Below are 21,139 nucleotides of genomic sequence, written 5' to 3'. Positions count from 1 at the left end.
AAAGCAGGTATGATTTAATTGGTTCACTTTTGGTTTGTGCTCCCTTTTATATTTACAGTTCTTCACATATTAACTGAAAAATGATGAGCATTTGTTTGTAGCCAAATCTTATTATATTTTAATATTATCTGGACAAAGATAATGGAGTGATTTGCCATTTACTTCTCTAACTCATTTTACAAATGAGGAAACAGAGGTAAATAGAGTTGTGATTTGCTCAGAGCCACATGTTTTATATGTGTATGAGGTCACATTTCAACCCCAGAAGATGATTCTTCCTGACCCCCCATCCACTGTACCACCAACTTGCCCCACACTGACCATTCTCTTGCCCTGGACAATAGCACTGAGGCTCAGAGAATTAAGAGACTGGCCCAAGATCACACAGATTATAAGTATTTTAGGCTACTAGACAGTAGAATTCCTGTTGAATCACTCAAGGCAATTTCCCCCTCTTTTGGTGTTTGCATCTTTTCCTCTGAAGTGCCATAGGTATTCAATTCCATTGGCATGCCCTTCCAACTTCTCCTGAGATATCACTCAATTACCCCTGTTACCACCCAACTGTTGCTTCAACTGAATGAAAACTGTCCAGAGGGCTGAAAAGTTAAAGTACATAATACTCCAAATGATCCAACATACTTGAGTACTCTTCTTAGAGATTTCTGAGTTCTTCTGGGTAAATCTATGCAGATGATTTATAACTCTCCGGCAATTTGAGGACTTTCTCCCAGAAGAATTTCTCTAATACTTTCCAAGGAAACAAGAGTCACTTGGGTAAATTTCTCCAGAGAAAAATCTTAATTGCTGAAATCATATTTACAAATATGAGTTTGGATTGGGTGATGTCATCCCATTAACATTTTAATTTTATTTCAAGTGGGGTTGTATAAATATTTTTGTGGTGTTTACCTGAGACCTAATATATCAAAATGTCCCTTCAGATTTCATCACCAATAAAGTTTTATTTCAAATATATCATCGACATGGAAAAAGTCAAAAGATATGTAGAACTATCAGATTTTAATAACAGAATACATTTTAAACATAATGGTTACTATTTCATAATAAGAATGAGAAATTATAGCAAGAAGTTACTCAAAGGTGACACTTGGTTTGTGTTAGAGCAATGATTAGAACACACTCATTTTGATTCCTATGACTTATATGTTTTACCTCTATTATAATTTGTGATATAACAAGCATGTCTCAATAATCCATGTGATTATTGCTCATTTTGTACATTCTTATTCTCTTTATTTTGCTTCTATAACTTCTCACTATAAACTTATATGTCTGTATGTGCATATATATATACTTACACACAAATATATATATTAGATATTCTGTATATATGTCAACTTCCATTACACTTACAAAATTGTTTGATTTCATAGATGAGGAATCTCCCCAAATTGTAAGGATCTTCAATCCTCTCCCTGCTTTTTTCTTGAATTACAATTGTTGCTGTTGTTCAGTCATTCCCTCATGTCCATGTGCCATAGTGTGCAAGGCCCTTCCATCTTCCCCTATTTCCCAAGTGATGCACAAATTGATGTTCCTTGCTTCTGTGCCACTATGTCTTCATCTTTTCCTCTGGTTTTCCATTTTTCTTTGGCATTCTATGTTTCCTTGACATCAGGGTCTTTTCCAATGAGTCCAATATGTACAAAATTCTCTCGATATGGGTCCAAAATATGCAAACTTCAGCTTTAGTACTTAAAATTTCAGTGAATAACCTGAATTAAATTTTAAAGTTTTGACTTATTTAATCTTCCCCATTGATTTTGCAGGGTTCTTTCTTAGTCAAAGTCCAATTTTCTTAGCCATACATTACTATTGAAAACAAAAAACACACACACAAAAACAAAAACACAACAACAACAACAACAAAAACAAAAAACACTGCTTTATTAGATTGCAGGGTATACAGGTGCTTATGTCCTAAGAGTCAGAATCCTAGTATCATAATCCTGACTCTGACACTAACTTACTGTGCTCCCTTGGTACAGTAATTTCTATTTTCTTGGCTTCAGATTCTAATTATTACTATGAGATAGTTAGGCTCTGTGATATCTGAAATCTACTCTGTCTAAATTTGCATAGTTCTGTGTAGGTGGGGCCCTATTCCGTGATACTGATCTCTTTGGGATACAAGAGGATTTGTGATGCATTATGAAGTGATATGTTAACATATGAAGTCCCAGACACATACTATAAAAATCTTTTCTAGAAACCTACTTTAAAAAACTTAATAAATCCAACATCATACAATTCAAACCTGTGTTCACAACAAAGATGATTTCACCAATTATGATTTTTCTCTGGAGATATTTACCCCAGTAACTTTTGCTTCAGGGAAAAAGGCCTCAAATTACCATAAAGGTACAAGTATCCATCTAGTTTCATCCAGAAAATGTTTCTAAGAAGAGTTTTCTCTTTCTCAAGTAGGTTAGGCCATTTGAAGCATTGTGGACTTCCAAATAGAGCTTAACTTTTCAGCTAACTGACCTATTTTCATTTTTTTGAGAAAGCAATTGGGTGGTGATGGGATGGATGCTTCAACAGAAACTTGAAGGCTGTGCCAGTGAACATGAATCAGTGTGGCTGGCATCTCTAGGCAATTCAAAAGAAAAAGGCAGCAAACACTGAAATGGGGAAAATTGATCTGCATGACTCAACAGAAATGTTAGACTCTGTTGTAGGATTGTAATGCCATAATCCATATAGAAAGGAAATTATTATTGTTATATCAGCTATTGAGTGCTTACAACTTTCATAATGTATTTTAAAATAGTATTGGATTAATTATTTGAAATAAATATCTTATACTTTTTAGCTGAGAGTGTTTATTCCACTGTGGGTATTTTTATACCTCCCTTCATTTTGTTCAATTTTTTTTCTTGAATTACAATTATTGTTTTTGTTGTTCAGTTGTCCGATTATGTCCAATTCTTCATGACCAATGGACCAAATGAAGTGGATAACTTTTATCCTTCACTCTTTCCAAAAGTCTGCCCAAGGGGATCTTTATAGGTTCCATGAAACTATCTTATTCCTTGCTGTCTCCTTTCCTTTGACCTCCAATTCCCCCCCCCCCAATCAGCTTCTTTTCCAACAAATCTCGTCTTCTTCCTATGTGACCAAAATTTTTGGTTTAGTATTTGGTTTTCCAGTTAACAATTGAGTATTGATTTATTTAATCACCCTGATGTCCAAAGGATTCTGAAAAAGAAAAAAAAAAGGAAAAAAAAAATAAAATCCTCCAGCACTACAATTCAAAAGCATGCATACTGTGATGTTAGCTATCCTTATCATCCAATTCTTGGACAATTGTTTTTGGAAAACAGTTCTTGTTTTCCTGGAATTACTGGAAAAGCAATACAGATTCTATAAATCAAGATAAAGTTGAAACAGGTTTATGATCTAGAAATAAAGAATGATATTATAAACAAATGAGAAGAACATAGGATAGTTTACCTCTCAGATCTGTGGAGGAACAATGAATTTGTGGCCACAGAAAAACTGGAGTATATTATTAAACAAAAAATAAATAATTTTGATAATATCAAGTTTAAAAGTTTTTAATGTAGACAAGATTAGAAGGGAATCAATAAATTGGAAAAAGCATTTTTACATTTCATATTTAAGGGTTCTATATATAGAGAATTAATTCAAATTTATAAGAGTTCAAGCCATTTCCAATTGATATCCAAAAGATATGAACTGACAATTTTCATTTAAAGAAATTAAAATCTTTTCTAGTCATATGAAAAGGTGCTTTAAATCATTATTGATCAGAGAAATGCAAATTAAGACAACTCTGAGATACCACTATATACCTCTCAAATTGACTAAGATGACAGGAAAAGATAATGATGAATGTTGGAGAAGATGTGAGAAAATTGAAACACTAATATATTGTTGGTGGAATTGTGAATGGACCCAACCTTTCTAGAGAGCAATTTGGAACTATGCCCAAAGGGATATCAAACTGTGCATGCCCTTTGATCCAGTAGTGCTGCTACTGGGCTTATATACCAAACAGATCACAAAGGAGGGAAAGGGACCTACATGTACAAAAAGGTTTGTGGCATTTTTTGTAGTGTCAAGGAACTGGAAATATCAATGGAAATCCATTGGAAAATGGCTGGAAAAGTTATGATATATGAATATTATGGAATATTATTGTTCTAGTTAAAAATGATCAGCAGGATGATTTCATAAAGGCCTGGACAGACTTACATGAACAGATGCTAAGTTCCAGAACCAGGAGATGCACATAGCAACAAAACGATTATACAATGATCAATTCTGATGGAGATGGCTTTTTTCAATAACGAGATGATTAAGGCCAGTTCTTGTGAATTTGTGATGAAGAGAGCAATCTACACACAGAGAGAGACTGTGGGAACTGAGTGTGGATCACACCATAGTATTTTCACTCTTTTTTTTTTGTTGTTTGCATTTTTTGTTTCTCTTTTTGAGCTGATTTTTCTTGTACAACATAATAATTGTATAAATATGTATAAATATATTGGATTTAACATATATTTTAACATACATAACATATATTGGATTACTTGCCATCTTGAAAAATTTGTAACACAAGGTTTGAAAGAATAATTATAGAAAAATTATCCGTTCATATGTTTTGAATATAAAAAGTACTAAGTGGAATTAAGGAGACAATGGTAATCTAGTTTAGCATGGCTCAATATGATTGATATAATTCTACAACAAATAATAGTTTCCTAGTGATATAATGATTGATTTATACTCAGTGTAGAGCATATAAGCTAAGAACATGAGCCAGGATTCATTTGGAGAGATTCAGAGGGCAGAGAAGACAGGCAGGAGCCCAAGCTCTCAGCACCAAGAAGAGAGGTAGGCCTCTAAGAAAGCTATCCACGCCCTAGGAAAGGAGACAAGACTTTGAAAGAGATAAAGGATTTGGATTTTAACACCTGGCTGTTCTTGTGGTGATTATTGAACAAAAAAGAAGGCTGCTCTAGAGATCCCAAGAAAGTCAAACCAGAGAACACTACAACATACTCTTAATTTAGAAAGAGATGATTGCACATGAAATGGCAAATCTACCGTGTACAATTTTCTATGCCTCACAAATATATAATGAAGTCATCATGCATTTAGTTATTTTTCTTCTCCCACCATTAGGAACAAATAAATATGTAAATGTATACCTATATGCATGTATACATATATATCTGTATATACATATATGTATGTGTGTTTTTGTAAAATTATTTCATACATCTTTTTTCATGCTTGGGAAACATTCTCTATTTACCTCTATCTTTAAGAATGCCATAGCTTGGGGCAGCTAGGTGGCGCAGTGGATAGAGCACCAGCCTTGAATTCAGGAGGACCTGAGTTCAAATCTGATCTCAGATACTTAACACTTCCTAGCTGTGTGACCCTGGGCAAGTCACTTAACCCCAGCCTCAGGGGAAAAAAAAATTGCCATAGCTTCCATCAAATCTCAGTACAGGTGCTAAATCTTCCAGGAGATCTTTCAGATTCTCAAAAATATAATTTTCTTCCCTACAAAATCATTTAGTGTTTATATGCATTTTGTACAGTTCATTAATAAATCAAGTCAATCCACTATGATTTAATAAGCTTTATATTATAATACAAATATAAGTGAAAAGAAGTTCTGAGAAAACATGTACAAGTGGAAAGAAATACAGCTCATGACTCAAAGAACTTACATTTCAAAGTAGAAAAATAGCAAATAAAAGGAAGTTGAAAAGGGAACTGCGTCATGATGGGCTTGGCTAGATTTCCAATCAGGGAGAAGCCATAGGAGTAGAGCATATTTCAATATGTATATCCTAGATCTGAGTGAAATTTCAGAATGAAGGCAGGGGAATTATAGAGGAAGTCTGGAATGCAAGATATATGGGAAATATACACCTACATGAATGCATGCATGCACATATATATACATGTATATATTGATGTATTTTATGTAAATAAATAAATAATATATATATATATATCCATTTAAATAGAACTATGTAAATCCATAAATACATAGATCAATAAACCTAGTCATATATATATATATATACACACACATATATATATATATATTTACTCATATGCACATATATATACATGTATATATTGATGTATTATATGTAAATAAATAATATATATCCATTTAAATAGAACTATGTAAATCCATAAATACATAGATCAATAAACCTAGTCATATATATATATATATATATACACATATATATATATATATATTTACTCATATGCACATATATATACATGTATATATTGATGTATTACATGTAAATAAATAATATATATCCATTTAAATAGAACTATGTAAATCCATAAATATATAGATCAATAAACCTAGTCATATATATATATATATATATATATACACACACACACACATATATATATATATTTACTCATAAATAAATATATATGCATATACTGCATGCATTTCATGATCTTTCCCCCCCTCCCCCCAATAAAATGTAAAATCATTGAAGGGACGGATAGTTTCATTTCTGTATTCCTAGTACTAAATATAGAGCTTAATAAATTTTGAAGGAGTGTTTTAGAATATGATGATTCCAACTGAAACATAATTCAAATATCTCAAATAAAACTACTTAAAATTAAATAAGTATTTAAACAATATATGAAACGAATTTCATAATGTTACAAATCAAATTCAATGTTTTAGTAAAAAAAAATATTCTATCAATTGTTGTTTCTCCCTGAAGATATTTGCATAAAATCATTTTTAATTCTTTGAAATGGACTAGTAAATATTTCAAGGAGAATGGTGATAAGTTGTCAAGAAGCAGTAACATTATTCAATGAGACTCACTGAGCATGACCTTGTGTATCCGTGCAGAAGTTACCTTTGCTCAAATCTATCCATTGTATAGTTTTCCTTCTCTACGACTGTTTTTATCCCGTTTAGGAATTAGCATGTAATGGAAGTTTAGAGATTATGCTTAAAATAATTAATAAATGGTAGCATCTCAAAAATATATTACAAACACTAAACAAATTTAGAAACTGTGGGCCATTCTGGACATTTTAAAAATTCTGTAATACTCACACAGCTGTTGGGGCAACAAAGAAAACATTTGGAATATTTTAAGCATTACAAAAATGGGATTTAATATTCTTTTTGTAACATAAAAAGTCCTTGTAGTTAATTAAATTCATTGTTCAGCTGTTTTTCAATCATGTCTGACTCTTAATGATCATGTTTCAGATTTCTTTCTTTTTTTTTTTTTTTTTTTTTTGGCAAACATATTAGAGTGGTGTGCCATTTTCTTTCCTAGATGATTTTACAGATGTGGAAACTAAGGGAAACAGGGTTAAATAACTTGCCCAGATTTAAATAATTAATAAGTGTTTGTTGCCATATTCGAATTCAGGAAGAAAAATTTTCTATACTCTAGGCCCTGTATTCTGTCCCCTTGACTGCTTAGTGCCTCGCAAATTTGGAACACTGATTACTTTGGTCTTCTTTCTCCAAGAATTGAATTCTAGTTTGGTTGATTTAAATTAATGTCAAAAAGATAGAAAATAAGTATTAGTTATTTTAGTATTAGAATACAATCCAATTAAGTAAACTTATTATAATCTTAATTACTTAACTTATATGCAGATTACTTAATCAAAATGCCAGGCTAGATAAATCAAAAGCTGGAATTAAGGTTTCCAGGAAAATATCAATAATCGTCAATATATAGATTTGATGGCAGAAATTGAAGAGGAATTAAGAAGTCTTTTTATGAGAGTGCAAGAGAAGAGTGTAAAAATTGGTTTGAAGCTTAACATTTAAAAAATATGCACTAAGATTTAGGCAAATGGTCCCTGGTAAATAAAATAAAAAGAATTGGTTATAATCAAACAATTGAACAACAAAAACAATTGTAATTTAAGAAAACATGAAGGGAGATATAAAGATCCCTACAATGGAAGAAACAATCTCACCTATGAAATTGAAAACAAACACAAAACACACACACACACACACACACACACACACACACACACATACACCAACAACTTTGTAAGTGAAATGGGAGACTTGTTACATACACAGAATGCACAGAAGAGATGTGAAAATAAACAAAGGAAGATTAAGGCCAAAAGATGATTTACAAAATGAACAATAATTTAGTGAACTTTTGAGTGCTGCCTATTAGATTGAAAATTGGTGTAGACATGTAGAGGTGCTTATCTCCTAGGAGTCAGAATCCCAGTGAAATAATCATGATTCTGACACTAACCTACTATGTCACCTTGGTACAGTAATTTCTATTTTCTTGGCCTCAGATTTTCATGATTACTATGAGATAGGCTCTGTGATGTCTAAAATCTCCTCTGTGTCTAAAATTAGATAGTTCTGTGTAAGTGGGGAACTATTCCATGATAATGATCTCTTTGGGGTACAAGAGGATTTATGATGCATCATGAAGTGATATTTTAACATATGAAGTCCCAGACATATACTATAAAAATCCTTTATAGAAATTTACTTTAAAAAAATAGTAAACACATCACACAATTCAAACCTGTGTTCACAACAAAAACAATTTCACCAATTATGATTTTTCTCTGGAGATATTTACCCCAGTGACTTTTGCTTCAGGGAGAAGGCCCCAAATTGCCATAAAGGTATAAGCATCTATCTTGATTCATCCAGAAAGTGTTTCTAAAAAGAGTTTTCTCTTGCTCAGGTAGGTTGGGCCATTTGAAGCATTGTGGACTTCCAAATAGAATTCAACTTTTCAGCTAATGACCTGTTTCCATTTTTTTGAGAAAGCAGTTGAGCGGTGATGGGATAGATGCTTCAACAGAAGCTTGAAGGCTGTACCAGTAAACATGAATCAGTGTGGCTGGCATCTGTAGGCAATTCAAAAGAAAAAGGCAGCAAACACTGAAAAGGGGAAAACTGGCCTGCATGATTCAACAGGATTTTTATAGTCTATTGTAGGATTGTAATGCCATAATCCATATAGAAAGGACATTATTATTGTTATATCAGCTAGTGAGTGCTTATAATCTTCATAATATATTTAAAAATAGTACTGAATTTTTTCTTTGAACTACCAATTTAGGATATAAAGAAACATTATTATCAAAAATGTAGCTTACTTCCCAAATGATTTAATTTAACATGAAATAAAATAATTTTATTAGAAGAGAATTTGGATCATGAGGGATTTATATTTAGAATATAAAATATTAAACATCAGACTTAGACGATAAAATGGATTAGAATGTCAACAAGTAGAGAGAACCTAGAATATAAAATTCCAGAGCTGAAGGAACCAAGAAAAATAGGCCCATAAAATGTCAAAGTTATGAGAAAGCATAAAATATATAATTTGACAGAGAAAGAAACTCCAAATGGTCCGAAGTAAAAGAGTAGATTGCTACAAGATCCAATAATTATACATTTAGAACTAGAAATATTTTAACAGGAAATATAGTTCAAACTGCTCATTTTGAAGATAAAGAAAAAATTAATATTCAGAGATGTTGCTCATTGTTCCATGTTACACAGAGAGTAAGTGAAAAAAGAAGGGATCAAATGTGGATTTCTTATTTTAAACCCCAAATTCTCTTTCTTGCACTTTGCTATTGATAGTAGGGTTTATTGTAAAATTAAAGAACATAGGGAACTCTTGTTTCTGTCTAGTTCAGGATTGGGCCAAAGTGTCTAAAACCAAGGACTCCATATATTAGTGTTGGGCCAGGCAATTCAGGAAGGGGCTGGTAATCTCTATTGTGTTTAGGAATGATGCTTCCTGGATTATACTATATTCCCACATTCCTGTGTTCCTTCTTGTTAATAGTGAGAAAGAAGTAAAAAAACAAGCAGACAGGCTAATTAAGCCTGGGAAGAAGGCAGCTTTTCACCAGTTGCTAGACAATGAATCTCTTCTAGGCCTATAAAATGGTGGACAACGTGTAACCCTCATTGACAACTATTGTGTATTATAGAGTAAGTATACTATTCTAGGAAGGGATTTTGGGGAGAGAAAGGAGGACTGAGTAAAAGCTGAAAGCAGCTAATTATCTTGGTGAAACATTGAGTTATGTGACCTTGGTTAAGTCTTTCAATTTACTTCAGTGTTTTTTTTTCAACTGTAAAGTGGGGATAATAATAGCCAGGCATAAATTTTATATTTTTGAAACTAAATTTATTGGGATTATATTTCTGGATAAAGTTTTCTGGACCTAAGTCTAATGAAAATGTGTAAGAATATAGCTAATGATTGGGAGTCCTGAGGACTTCCAGCAAATTTATCTTTTACTAGGCTGGAATTTATGGGATTCTGTCTTATGACTGATTTGCTGATTCCACTGGTAATTGTCAGCTTCTAGAGGCAGACTTGTAAAGAAAATAGTAAATCTGGGGTGGTGTCTCCTGCATTCTCCTTATGTATAGGACAAGCCCAAGATCCCCAATGACACATATAATTTTAAAATTATTCCATCCCCAATTTTTGATCTTGTTTTGGACTTCCCAACATTTTAATTGGTTTATACCAAATTGTTTGTATCAATGTACCAATTGGTTTGTTACAAAAGGGTTATCAATTTCTTCTCATTCCATTACAAGGAATTAGAATATTTGCATATTAGAGAGTGAAAAAAAAGTGGAAAACTTTAGGGGGAAAAAGATATTCAAAGGATAAAGGAGAGAATCTTTTGGATCTTCCCATAAGAGAATAGTCTCGAATCAGTAATACATTCTTGTTTCAAGAACCAACAGGCTCATCTTCTTACACAAAGTAACTATAAGTATAGGTCAGTGAGAGCTTGGAAAAGAGGTCTCATTTCTCAGGAAGAGAAGGATAGTAAGTAAATTTTGAAAGAAGTCTACACGTTCTTGGTTCTCTGCTGTTTAGCATTTTTATTTGGGGCTTAACTAAAAGATGAAATGAAATGTATAATTTATTGATATATAATTAGAAGGATTAGACATCAAAATCAGTACAAAAATTCTTGGAAGAATTAGAACTTTAACAGCAGTAAGTATAATTTCATGAATAGGCTCAAATTATTTGTTTCTGAAATGTAAGAGTAAGCTCAGAGATGTTGAGGTTTGGGGGGAAGAGTCTTACTAGCAGCCAGAATTGAACACTCTTGTTATTCCTGCACTGCCTCAGATCTTTACCTTGTCAGCAGTTCTCTAGGATTTGGACTAGCTTTGAGTCTCAAAGTAGAAACAATAAGCCTATATTGCAGGAGGGCTGGTGAGGAGAAGTTGAGTTTCCTCCATCTTCTGCATCCTGACCTCTCATGCAACTTTATTCCAGTATTATGCTCACAACCAAAGTATAAACTCCATAACCATGGTTTTCTTTGTGTTTTATGTAATATCCTTTTAGATATGTTTGAGTTTACTGTAATGGAAAGAACATTATTGAATCTAGAAGATATCAATCCAAAAACTAGCTGTACCACTATGTTATCAGGACTCTGTCTTTAGAGTGAGAAGAATTGGATTCAAATGCTGCCTCTGATGCTAACTGCCAGTTTAACTTTGGCTAAATCATTTCAACTCCCAATTATCTCATCTGTAGAATGAAGAGGTTAGACAAATGATCTGCCGTTCCTTTTTTAGCTTTAAAAATATTTCCTATTAAATATTGCTTTCTGGGCTTTAATTCTTCCTTTTATAAAACAGAAGAATTGGATGAAATGATATCTAAAGTAGTTCTATAATATTAGAATAACATGATGATGACTTTATTCTAATATTTATATTTAACATATAATCTAGATTTCCATCAAGCCCAGTCCAAAGTATTTCCTATAAGATACTCAAAGAAATAAAAAGAAGACAGTAAAATCTCCTCCTTTGGAGGAGAGACATTCTCCATTCCTTTTAGAGAAACTTAGGGTTCCAGATTCTACAAGATTAACTCTTAGGAAGGAATAGGGAGCCTTTAGCTTCTAATCTGGCACTAATTTCACTATTTCTATTAAATTACAAAGATTTAGTGTAGCAGCAAAGGAATGATTATCATGAAGAATAGAGACACAAATCTGGTTAATTTTGTCTCCATCTGCCCCATCACTCTATATTCTCCTCTGAAGTCTAAGATAAGCTGTGACTTAATAACTATTAATAGTAGACTTTTAATGAATCCCATATGTGATCTAAGAGAACTGTAATGTCTTGGTTGTAATTGTATAATAGTGTCATTGCTCTACTATTGCCTTTTTAGAGAGCTGCTAAGCCCATGTCTTCCCAACCAATTAATCAAATGTCTTATAGATAAGAGGATAAAACTTATGCATGTGGAAGTCAAAGAAAATATTATGTTGTAAAACAATTCAGAAAGGAAGTGTTCCACAAAAGATAGATACATGAAGTCTCAGAGATGAAAACATCAGAATTCAAGTAAACATCTATCATATATGAATTATGAGATGATGAGCAAATTGTTTAATCCCTCAGGGATCCAAATAGCTCCTAAAACCATAATATTCATAGTTGCAAATATGAATCTTTAGGGAAAGTTTCAATTGTGAAGTTTGCCAGTCACCTAGTGCCTTACCTTTCATTTGGCCCTAATTACATATATAAGGTAAGGAAAGGAGTAAAATCATTATTCCCATATATTAACTCATTTTATGATTTAACTGATGATCATCCTTCCAAAGTCACACAATGAATAAGTAAAAAACAAACAAAAAACAACCAACAACAACAATGAGAACAACAATAAAACAACCAATATTTTCTATTGTGTCTTTAGACCTGGATATTTTATTACCTTCCTATATGATCTCTGACAAATCATGTTGACTTGATGAAACTCCTTTTTCTCTTTTCAATAATTCCTAAGGTCCCTTTCTGAAATAAATTTAAAATTCTATCAAGGTGTGGTAAATCAGCAAACATAAAACCAGGTCAGGGAATTAATTTGTACTACAAATGCAGTCATAGAATGTCAGACCTGAAAAAGATTTAGGAAGATGTATAGTCTCACCTTTAGTTAAAAAAAAATGTTCTCCTTTACGAACAAATAATTATTGAGTTTTGGATTTAAGACTCTTACTGAAGAAAAACCTATCACCTCTCGTGGAAGTCTTTCAATATTCTGAAAATTGTAAGTTTTCCTTTTTTCCCTTATATCTATTATTCCTTTTCATTGTTCTGGGGCAGATAGAAACAAAATTAAATAATTAGGCTTAGTAGCAATACTCTTCCACATAGCAATCTTTTAAGTAATTGAAGATAACTATCATGCTCTCAATGTTTTTCTTCCCTAGTCTAATAATCTTTGAATGGATCTACATAATATAATGTTTTTTAGGATTCTGGTTATCCTATTCTTCCTAAAATATGTAGAAATTAACATAATATTCAAGAGGAGTCATGACTAGATTTACTCTCCTTAGTGTAGGACACTTTGGATGTTTTTCTATATAATTTCTTGACTGTTATGCCATATTATTGATTTGTAATAGTGGGTTTATAATCCCTGATAACGCTTAAATTTGCAAATCAGAATTCTCAAAACCATTTAAGAGTTTGCTGTTTAAGAGCAAATTTTATGATTCATTATTTTGTGTGTATTTTAATGTATGATAATGTGTAGGAGTGTTTGTGTGTGTGTACGTGAGTGTGCTTAGAAAAGAAAATCTATAGGAATTCATATTGACAAACTGAAAGAAAAGAATAATCTTCAGTTTTCAATTAAAAACAGAAAGTGAAATAATGGATAAATAAGATATTTGGAGACAAAAACCCTACATGGAATTCCATGTGTTTTTATTATGTCATATTGAGCAGATCATTTATTTCTCATGGGTCTCAGTTTTCTTCTTGTTAAAATTGTCACACTAACACTCTTTCTTTGAACTTTGATCAAAGAAATGTAATTTAAAATGGAAAGAACCATATTACATGTTTTTAATTCATTTTTCTCTTGTTTCTATTGATGTCAGAAGACCACAGAAACTTGGGCAAATGCCAAGTCAAAATGGCAGCTCTAGAGTTACTGAATTTATTCTCCTTGGACTCACAGATCGTCCTGAACTACAATATATACTGTTTGTGGTTTTCCTTATAATCTACATTTTTACCCTGTTAGGAAATCTTGGAATGATTGTATTGATCAAACTTGAGCCTCGCCTTCACACTCCCATGTACTTTTTTCTTATTAATTTGGCTTTTGTAGACTTGTGCTATTCTTGCAATGCAACCCCCAAGATGTTGGCAAACTTCTTATCTGAAAGGAAGAGCATTTCCTTTGCTGGTTGCTTTGTGCAATGTTACATATTCATTGCTTTACTGCTCACTGAGTTTTACATGCTGGCTGCCATGGCTTATGATCGCTATGTAGCCATCTGCAGCCCACTACACTACACTGTGAAAATGTCCAAGAGAGTCTGCATCTGTCTCGTCACCTTCCCCTATATCTATGGTTTCTCTGATGGTCTTCTCCAATCCATCCTGACATTTCGCATGTCCTTTTGTAAATCCAACATCATCAATCACTTCTACTGTGCTGATCCCCCTCTCATCAAGTTGTCTTGTTCTGATACCTACATCAAAGAATATGCCATGTCCATATCAGCTACATTCAACCTCTCTAACTCACTTGCCATCATCCTCATCTCCTATGCTTTAATCCTGGCATCCATTTTCCGTATGCACTCTACTGAGGGAAGGTGGAAGGCTTTTTCTACCTGTGGCTCTCACATAATGGCTGTTATTTTGTTTTATGGAACTCTCTTTTGCATGTATGTGAGGCCACCCACTGAAAAAAGTGTTGAGGAATCCAAAATCATAGCTGTGTTCTACACTTTTGTGAGCCCTGTGCTGAACCCACTCATCTACAGTTTAAGAAATAGAGATGTGAAAGCAGCTTTGAGAAATGTACTCAGGAGGAACCTACTGAAGAAGTCAGTTTCAAATATATCATAAACCCTGCTTATTTGAATCAAATAGCCCTATACTTGGAGACATTGGATAAGTAATGTTTTTACTGTGCCAAAGTCTCAATTTCTTTCATAATGGATGGGAACTGAAATTATACAAAAATTGCTCCTTTGATAAATGTTATTTCATACCAGATTTTTTATAATTAATAAGGAATCTGCCCTAAATGATTCTGGTTCAATTCCTAGAAGAGAAAAATCCATCTGCAAATAGAACCTTTTCATATTTTTAGTGTATTAGGAATATTCCCAAAATAATGAAATCCTTCTCTATGAAATCCTGCTGTATCTCATTCATTCAATAATAAAACACAAAATTCTGTATTTGGAAATTAAAGTCTTTAACCACTTTTCCAACTTGGCTATTTTATTTTTTAATTTTACTATTTTACTTATTAATTTTTTATTATATTATATTATTATTATATAATATGTTAACTATGTAATTCCCTTTTGCAAACTCAATGGTCTAAGCAAATACATCCTGGTTCTTTCTTTCTTCCTTTGTTGCATGTCCTCATTCCTTTTAAAATAATTTTTTAATGTACTTTATTTTCAATTCATGAAAAAAGAAGTATTTCCATAGCATAGTTAAATTTAGAAAGAGATGATTACACATAAACTAGCAAATTTAATGTGTTGTTCCTTTTAAATATACAATGAAGTTATCATGTAGATTTATTTATTTTTCCCTTCTTCCTGCCCTAGATATTAGGGCACCATTAGGCACAAATTAATATGTAAATATATACATATATATATATATAAAACCCAAAATAATGACTTTAATTGAATTGTAGCTTGAAGTTCTTTCCACATTTGAAATTTCATTGTTTTATGTATTTGAGGACTTGTTTTTAATTTTTATATTTTTGGTATAAAGGGTGATCTATGATACAACTTGAAGGAGTAGTTTAGAACATAATGACTCCAACTGAAACATGATAAAAAATATATATATACGTATATGTATGTGTGTAAAATTATTTTATACATCCTTTTATCATGCATGCTATTCACCTCTACCTTTTAGAATACCATATCTCTCATCAAATCTCAGAACAGGTACTGAATCCTCCAGAAGACCTTTCTAATTCTCTAAATGCAATTTTCTTTCCTCCAGAATCATATATTGTTTACTCCATATCTATTTTGCAAAGTTTGTCAATATGTCAAAACAGTTCACCAGGATTTAATAAGCTCTATATGATAATTCAAATAAAAATGGAAAGTTCTGAGAATATCTATATAAGTAGAAAGCAATGTAGTCCATACTTCAAAAAACTTACATTTAAATGTAGAAGCAATTAAAGGGAAGTTGAAAAGAAGATTGAGACATGACTGGCTTCTGTATTTTCCAATGAGGGATATGCCATAGCAGTGGAAGATATTTCAATATTTGTATTCTAGAGAAGGATGAAGTTTCAGACTAAAGGGCAGAGGCATTATAGAGGAAATCTGGAATGCAGGATACAGGGGAAATATGAATGCATACATACACATACATATGCATGCTTATATCAATGTGTTTATATGCATATAAACAATTCATATATGGCCCTGCAAATAGGCCTATATAAATACAAGACAAATATATATATGTATTCATTAATAAATCAATACACATATGCATATATTTGCGTGCATTATCATATTGTTTTCTCCCATAATAGAATAGCTCCTTGAAGAGATGGACTATTTCATTTCTGTATTTCTAGCACCCAAAATAATGATTAAATAAATGTTGACTTTAATTGAATTGTAGCTTGAAGTTCTTTCCACATTTGAAATTTCATTGTTTTATGTATTTGAGGACTTGTTTTTAATTTTTATATTTTTGGTATAAAGGGTGATCTATGATACAACTTGAAGGAGTAGTTCAGAACATAATGACTCCAACTGAAACATGATAAAATATTTCAAATAGAACTACTTCAATTTTTATAAGTAAATTTATAAATATAATTATATAATTAATTTATATAATTTATAATTAAATTTATAAATATAAAATAACATAATTAATGTTTAATATTAAAATAATATAAAAGTAAATATACATTTTAAAAATAAATTAAATTATAAGTAAATTAAATATAAGTAATTAAAACAGAAAACAAAAATTTTAATATCACAAATCTAATTCAATGTTTTTGATAGAAAGGCTTTCATCAATTATTGTTTCTCTCTGAAGATATTTGCCCAAATTACTTTTTAATTCTTTGAACTAGACTAGAAAATATTTTTAAAAGGATGGTGTCAAGTTGCCAGGAACGAATAACATTATCCAACGAGACTCAATGAGCATTGCTCGTGTATCAGACTAAAGCTTGCCTTTGCTCAAATGTAGGTCTGGCCATTGTGCAGTTTTCCTTCTCTATAGGCTATTTTTGTGCCATTTAGGAAGTAGCATATAATGGAAGCTTAGAAGTTAAGCTCAAGGAAATCAATGTTAACATCTCCAGGAAAATGTTATAAACACAAAACATATTTTGAATCTATGGGCTGGGAGAATTCTGTTCTGGATATTTACATTCTGCAATACTCACATGGTTGTTGGGGCAAGAAAGAAAGATTTGGAAAATTTCAATAGGAAGTAGGATTCTTTATTAACAGAAATTTTTCTTATATTTCATGGAATCCATTGTTCAGTTGTTTTTCAATCACTTATGACTTCATAATCCTGTTTTGCATTTTTTTAAAGATATTGGAATGGTGTGCCATTTTCTGTTCCAGATGATTTAACAGATAAGGAAACTGAGGGAAACAGAGTTAAGTAAGTGACTTACCCAATTTACACACTTAGTAAGTATTCATTGCCATACTTGAATTCATGAAATAGGTTCCTCCTTACACTAGGCCAATATTCTGTCCATTTGATCACCTAGCTGCATAATATACCTGACAAATTATTACACTGGTTCTCTCTCTCCCCCAGATTTGAATCAAACCAATGTTTTCTTTTTTGTTGTTTGTTTTTGTTTTTTTCCAGTAGCAATGTGTAGCTAAGAAAATTGGCCTTTGAGTAAGGATAAATCCTGAAGAATCAATGCAGTAAATTAAATAAGTCAATATTTTTAAAACTTAATTCAGATTATTCCCTGGAAGTTCAAGTACTAAAGCTGAAGCTTGCATATTTTGGATATGAGAAAACAGGGCTGACTGGAAAAGAACTTGATGTTGGGGGGAAATCAAATGAAAAGGGGGACAGTAGAGGATGACATGAAGAGATAGTAACACAGAAGCAAGGAACATCAACAAGTACATCACTTGGGAAATAGGGGAAGATGGAAGGGCCTTGCATACTATGGCACATGGGACCACGAATTGTAAACATGATAAAATGACTGAACAACAACAATTGAAACTTAAGAAAAAGGGGGGCAGCTAGGTGGTGCAGTGGATAGAGCACCAGACCTGAATTCAGGAGGACCCGAGTTCAAATGTGATCTCAGACACTTAACACTTCCTAGCTGTGTGACCCTGGGCAAGTCCCTTAACCCCAGCCTCAGAAAAAAGAAGGAAAAAGAAAGAAAGAAAGGAAAGAAAGAAAGAAAGAAAGAAAGAAAGAAAGAAAGAAAGAAAGAAAGAAAGAAAGAAAGAAAGAAAGAAAGAAAGAAAGAAAGAAAGAAAGAAAGAAAGAAAGAAAGAAAGAAAGAAAGAAAGAAAGAAAGAAAGAAAGAAAGAAAGAAAGAAAGAAAGAAAGAAAGAAAGAAAGAAAGAAAGAAAGAAAGAAAGAAAGAAAGAAAGAAAGAAAGAAAGAAAGAAAGAAAGAAAGAAAGAAAGAAAGAAAGAAAGAAAGAAAGAAAGAAAGAAAGAAAGAAAGAAAGAAAGAAAGAAAGAAAGAAAGAAACTTAAGAAAAAAAGGGGGGAGGATTGAAAATCCTTTAAATTTGGGGGAACCCTCATCTATGAAATCAAATAGTTTTGCAAGTGTAATGGAAATTGACACACACAGAGGATATCTAATATATGAATTACATACACATGTATAGTGAGAAGGTACAATAAAAGATAAAGGAAATAAGATCATGCACAAAATGAACGTTTTTAATGTCATAAATTATAAAACAGGGGAAATACACATGTCTAGGAATAAGAATTAGCGTGTTCTAGTCAAAGCTCTAACATTAACCCATAATGCCATCTTTCTTGAGTAACTTCTTGTTCAGATGCCTCATTCTTATTATGAGATAGGCTCTATGAAGTATAAAATGTATTCTGTTTTAAAAATCTAATAGTTCTGTATATCTTTTGACTTGTTCCATGTCAACTATATATTTGAGATAAAAGATTGTCCATGATGCAATCTGAAGAAATATTTTGACATATTGCATCCTATTTAAACACCACAAAAATATTTACACAATTCCAATTAAATTAAAATTAAACAGTAAATGGAATTATATCACCCAAACCAAACTCATGTTTGTGAATATGGTTTCACCAATTATGGTTATTCTTTGGAGACATTTACCCAAGTGATTCTTGTTTCCTTGGAAGGTATTAGAGAAATACTTCAGGGAAAAAGTCCTCAAATTGCCAGAGAGTTATAAGTCATCCACACAGATTTACCCAGAACTTAGAGGTCTCTAAGAAGAGTGCTCAGGTACGTTGGGTCCTTTGGAGCATTATATACTTTAACTTTTCAGCTCTCTGGCCTGTCTTCATTCATTTGAAGCAGCAGTTATGTGGTAATAGGGTAAGTGAGTGATATCTCTGCAGAAGTTGGAAGGGCATGCCAATGGAATTGAATACTGTTGGAACTTCAGAGGAAAACATGCAAACGCCAAATAAAAGGGAAATTTGCCTTGAGTGATTCAAAAGGAATTCTACTGTCTAGTGGCCTCAGATACTTATAATCTGTTAGATCTTGAGCCAATCTCTTAACTCTCTGAGCCTCAGTGCTGTTAAGGGTATGAAAGTGGGCAGGGTAGGGCAAATTGCTAGTACAATGGATGAAGTTCTGGGGGTCAGGACCTACAAATATGTCATGTGGCTCTGGACAAATCACTTAACCCTATTTACCTCTGATTCTTCATTTATAAAGTGAGCTGGAGAAGTAAATGGTAAATCACTCCATTATCTTTGACCAGATTATATTAAAATATAAGATTAGACTCAAAAGTAAGCTTACTATACCAAAAAAGTTCTCATCATTTTTCAGTTTTTATGTGAAGAGCTGTAAATATCAAGGTGGGCACAAACCAAACAAGCCAACCAATTAAATTATACCTGTTTTCAAGAAATTCACAGTTTAATGTCATATTGTATATGAGTGAAAGTAAGTAGGAGAAATAAAGGAGTGTCTCAGAGAAAACTTGCTTAGATAAGGGAAGATGAATATCTTCAGGCAAAAGCTACAATTTTGAAACTTGAAGGATAATTTGGCAAGATGACAGGCAGGAAGAGATTGAAGAGATTTGGGATTGGAGGCAGCCACTCAAAATGCACAGAGTAAGATAAAGAGAAGGAGGTAGATGTAGGAAAATACACCTCTTTCTCATGTTCCCAAGATTTCTCTTGTAAAATCAGTGATGGTAAGCATTTGAGTAGAATCCTACAGCATTTTACAGCTTGAATAAATATTATTTGTGAAAAATGAACAAATCCTTTCTTTTTTATAGCAAAAATGTAGAATTTATAAGTTTTCAAGTAATGGTCCAAAATTTTATCACAAGTTAAAGGAAGTACTACCACTAGAACTTAAAATAACTGACTCTAAGCAAGCCTACTGGTATTTGAACTATAGCACAAATTTGCCTGTTGAACTCAATTTGACATAATGAAAGAAATGGTAGAACCTTTTCCTTAGTGAAGCAGTTCATTTTGCTTTTGAATACCTCTAATTTTAAAATATCTTAACATCAAACCTAAATAAGATTCCTCTTGTTGTGTCTTCTGTGGCTAATCAAAATCATTCTACTTTATTGTCTACATGAAAGTCCTCCAAATAGTGAAAGAGAACACTCAATTTTTTAAAATGAAATCTTCCCTTTACACAAAAAAATATTTTAAGTTCCTCTGACCATTCTTTACATGGCATGAACTTAAGGCTCTACACACTCTTGATTGTGCTCCTTTGAACCAATTACTAACATTCTTGAAAAATGGTGTCCAAAATTGAATACCCTTTTTTTTATTAAAG

At 32.2% G+C, this 21,139-nt stretch overlaps 2 protein-coding genes and 1 long non-coding RNA gene across 3 annotated transcripts in view; 2 read left to right on the top strand and 1 right to left on the bottom strand.

The window, feature by feature from the left end:
- LOC141545917 (olfactory receptor 5M5-like) overlaps positions 1-21,139 on the top strand; it is a 92,627-nt gene that overhangs the window by 24,116 nt on the left and 47,372 nt on the right. The window lies entirely within an intron of this gene.
- LOC141545453 (uncharacterized) overlaps positions 1,007-21,139 on the bottom strand; it is a 53,629-nt gene continuing 33,496 nt past the window's right edge. The window contains exon 3 of the long non-coding RNA XR_012483018.1: positions 1,007-1,836. This is a non-coding gene — a long non-coding RNA (uncharacterized LOC141545453). The remainder of the gene's footprint in view (positions 1,837-21,139) is intronic.
- Positions 14,018-14,977, top strand: LOC141546607 (olfactory receptor 5M11-like). The gene has a single exon (XM_074274557.1). The coding sequence runs from the start codon at positions 14,018-14,020 to the stop codon at positions 14,975-14,977; it is 960 nt and encodes a 319-aa protein (XP_074130658.1).

Source organism: Sminthopsis crassicaudata, chromosome 6, assembly GCF_048593235.1.
Source record: "Sminthopsis crassicaudata isolate SCR6 chromosome 6, ASM4859323v1, whole genome shotgun sequence".
Lineage (NCBI taxonomy): Eukaryota > Metazoa > Chordata > Mammalia > Dasyuromorphia > Dasyuridae > Sminthopsis > Sminthopsis crassicaudata.
This window is presented reverse-complemented; position numbering and strand designations above follow the sequence as displayed.

Bases quoted from the DNA above. Each gene is read 5' to 3' on its own strand.
- LOC141546607 (XM_074274557.1), top strand. From the start codon at position 14,018: ATGCCAAGTCAAAATGGCAGCTCTAGAGTTACTGAATTTATTCTCCTT.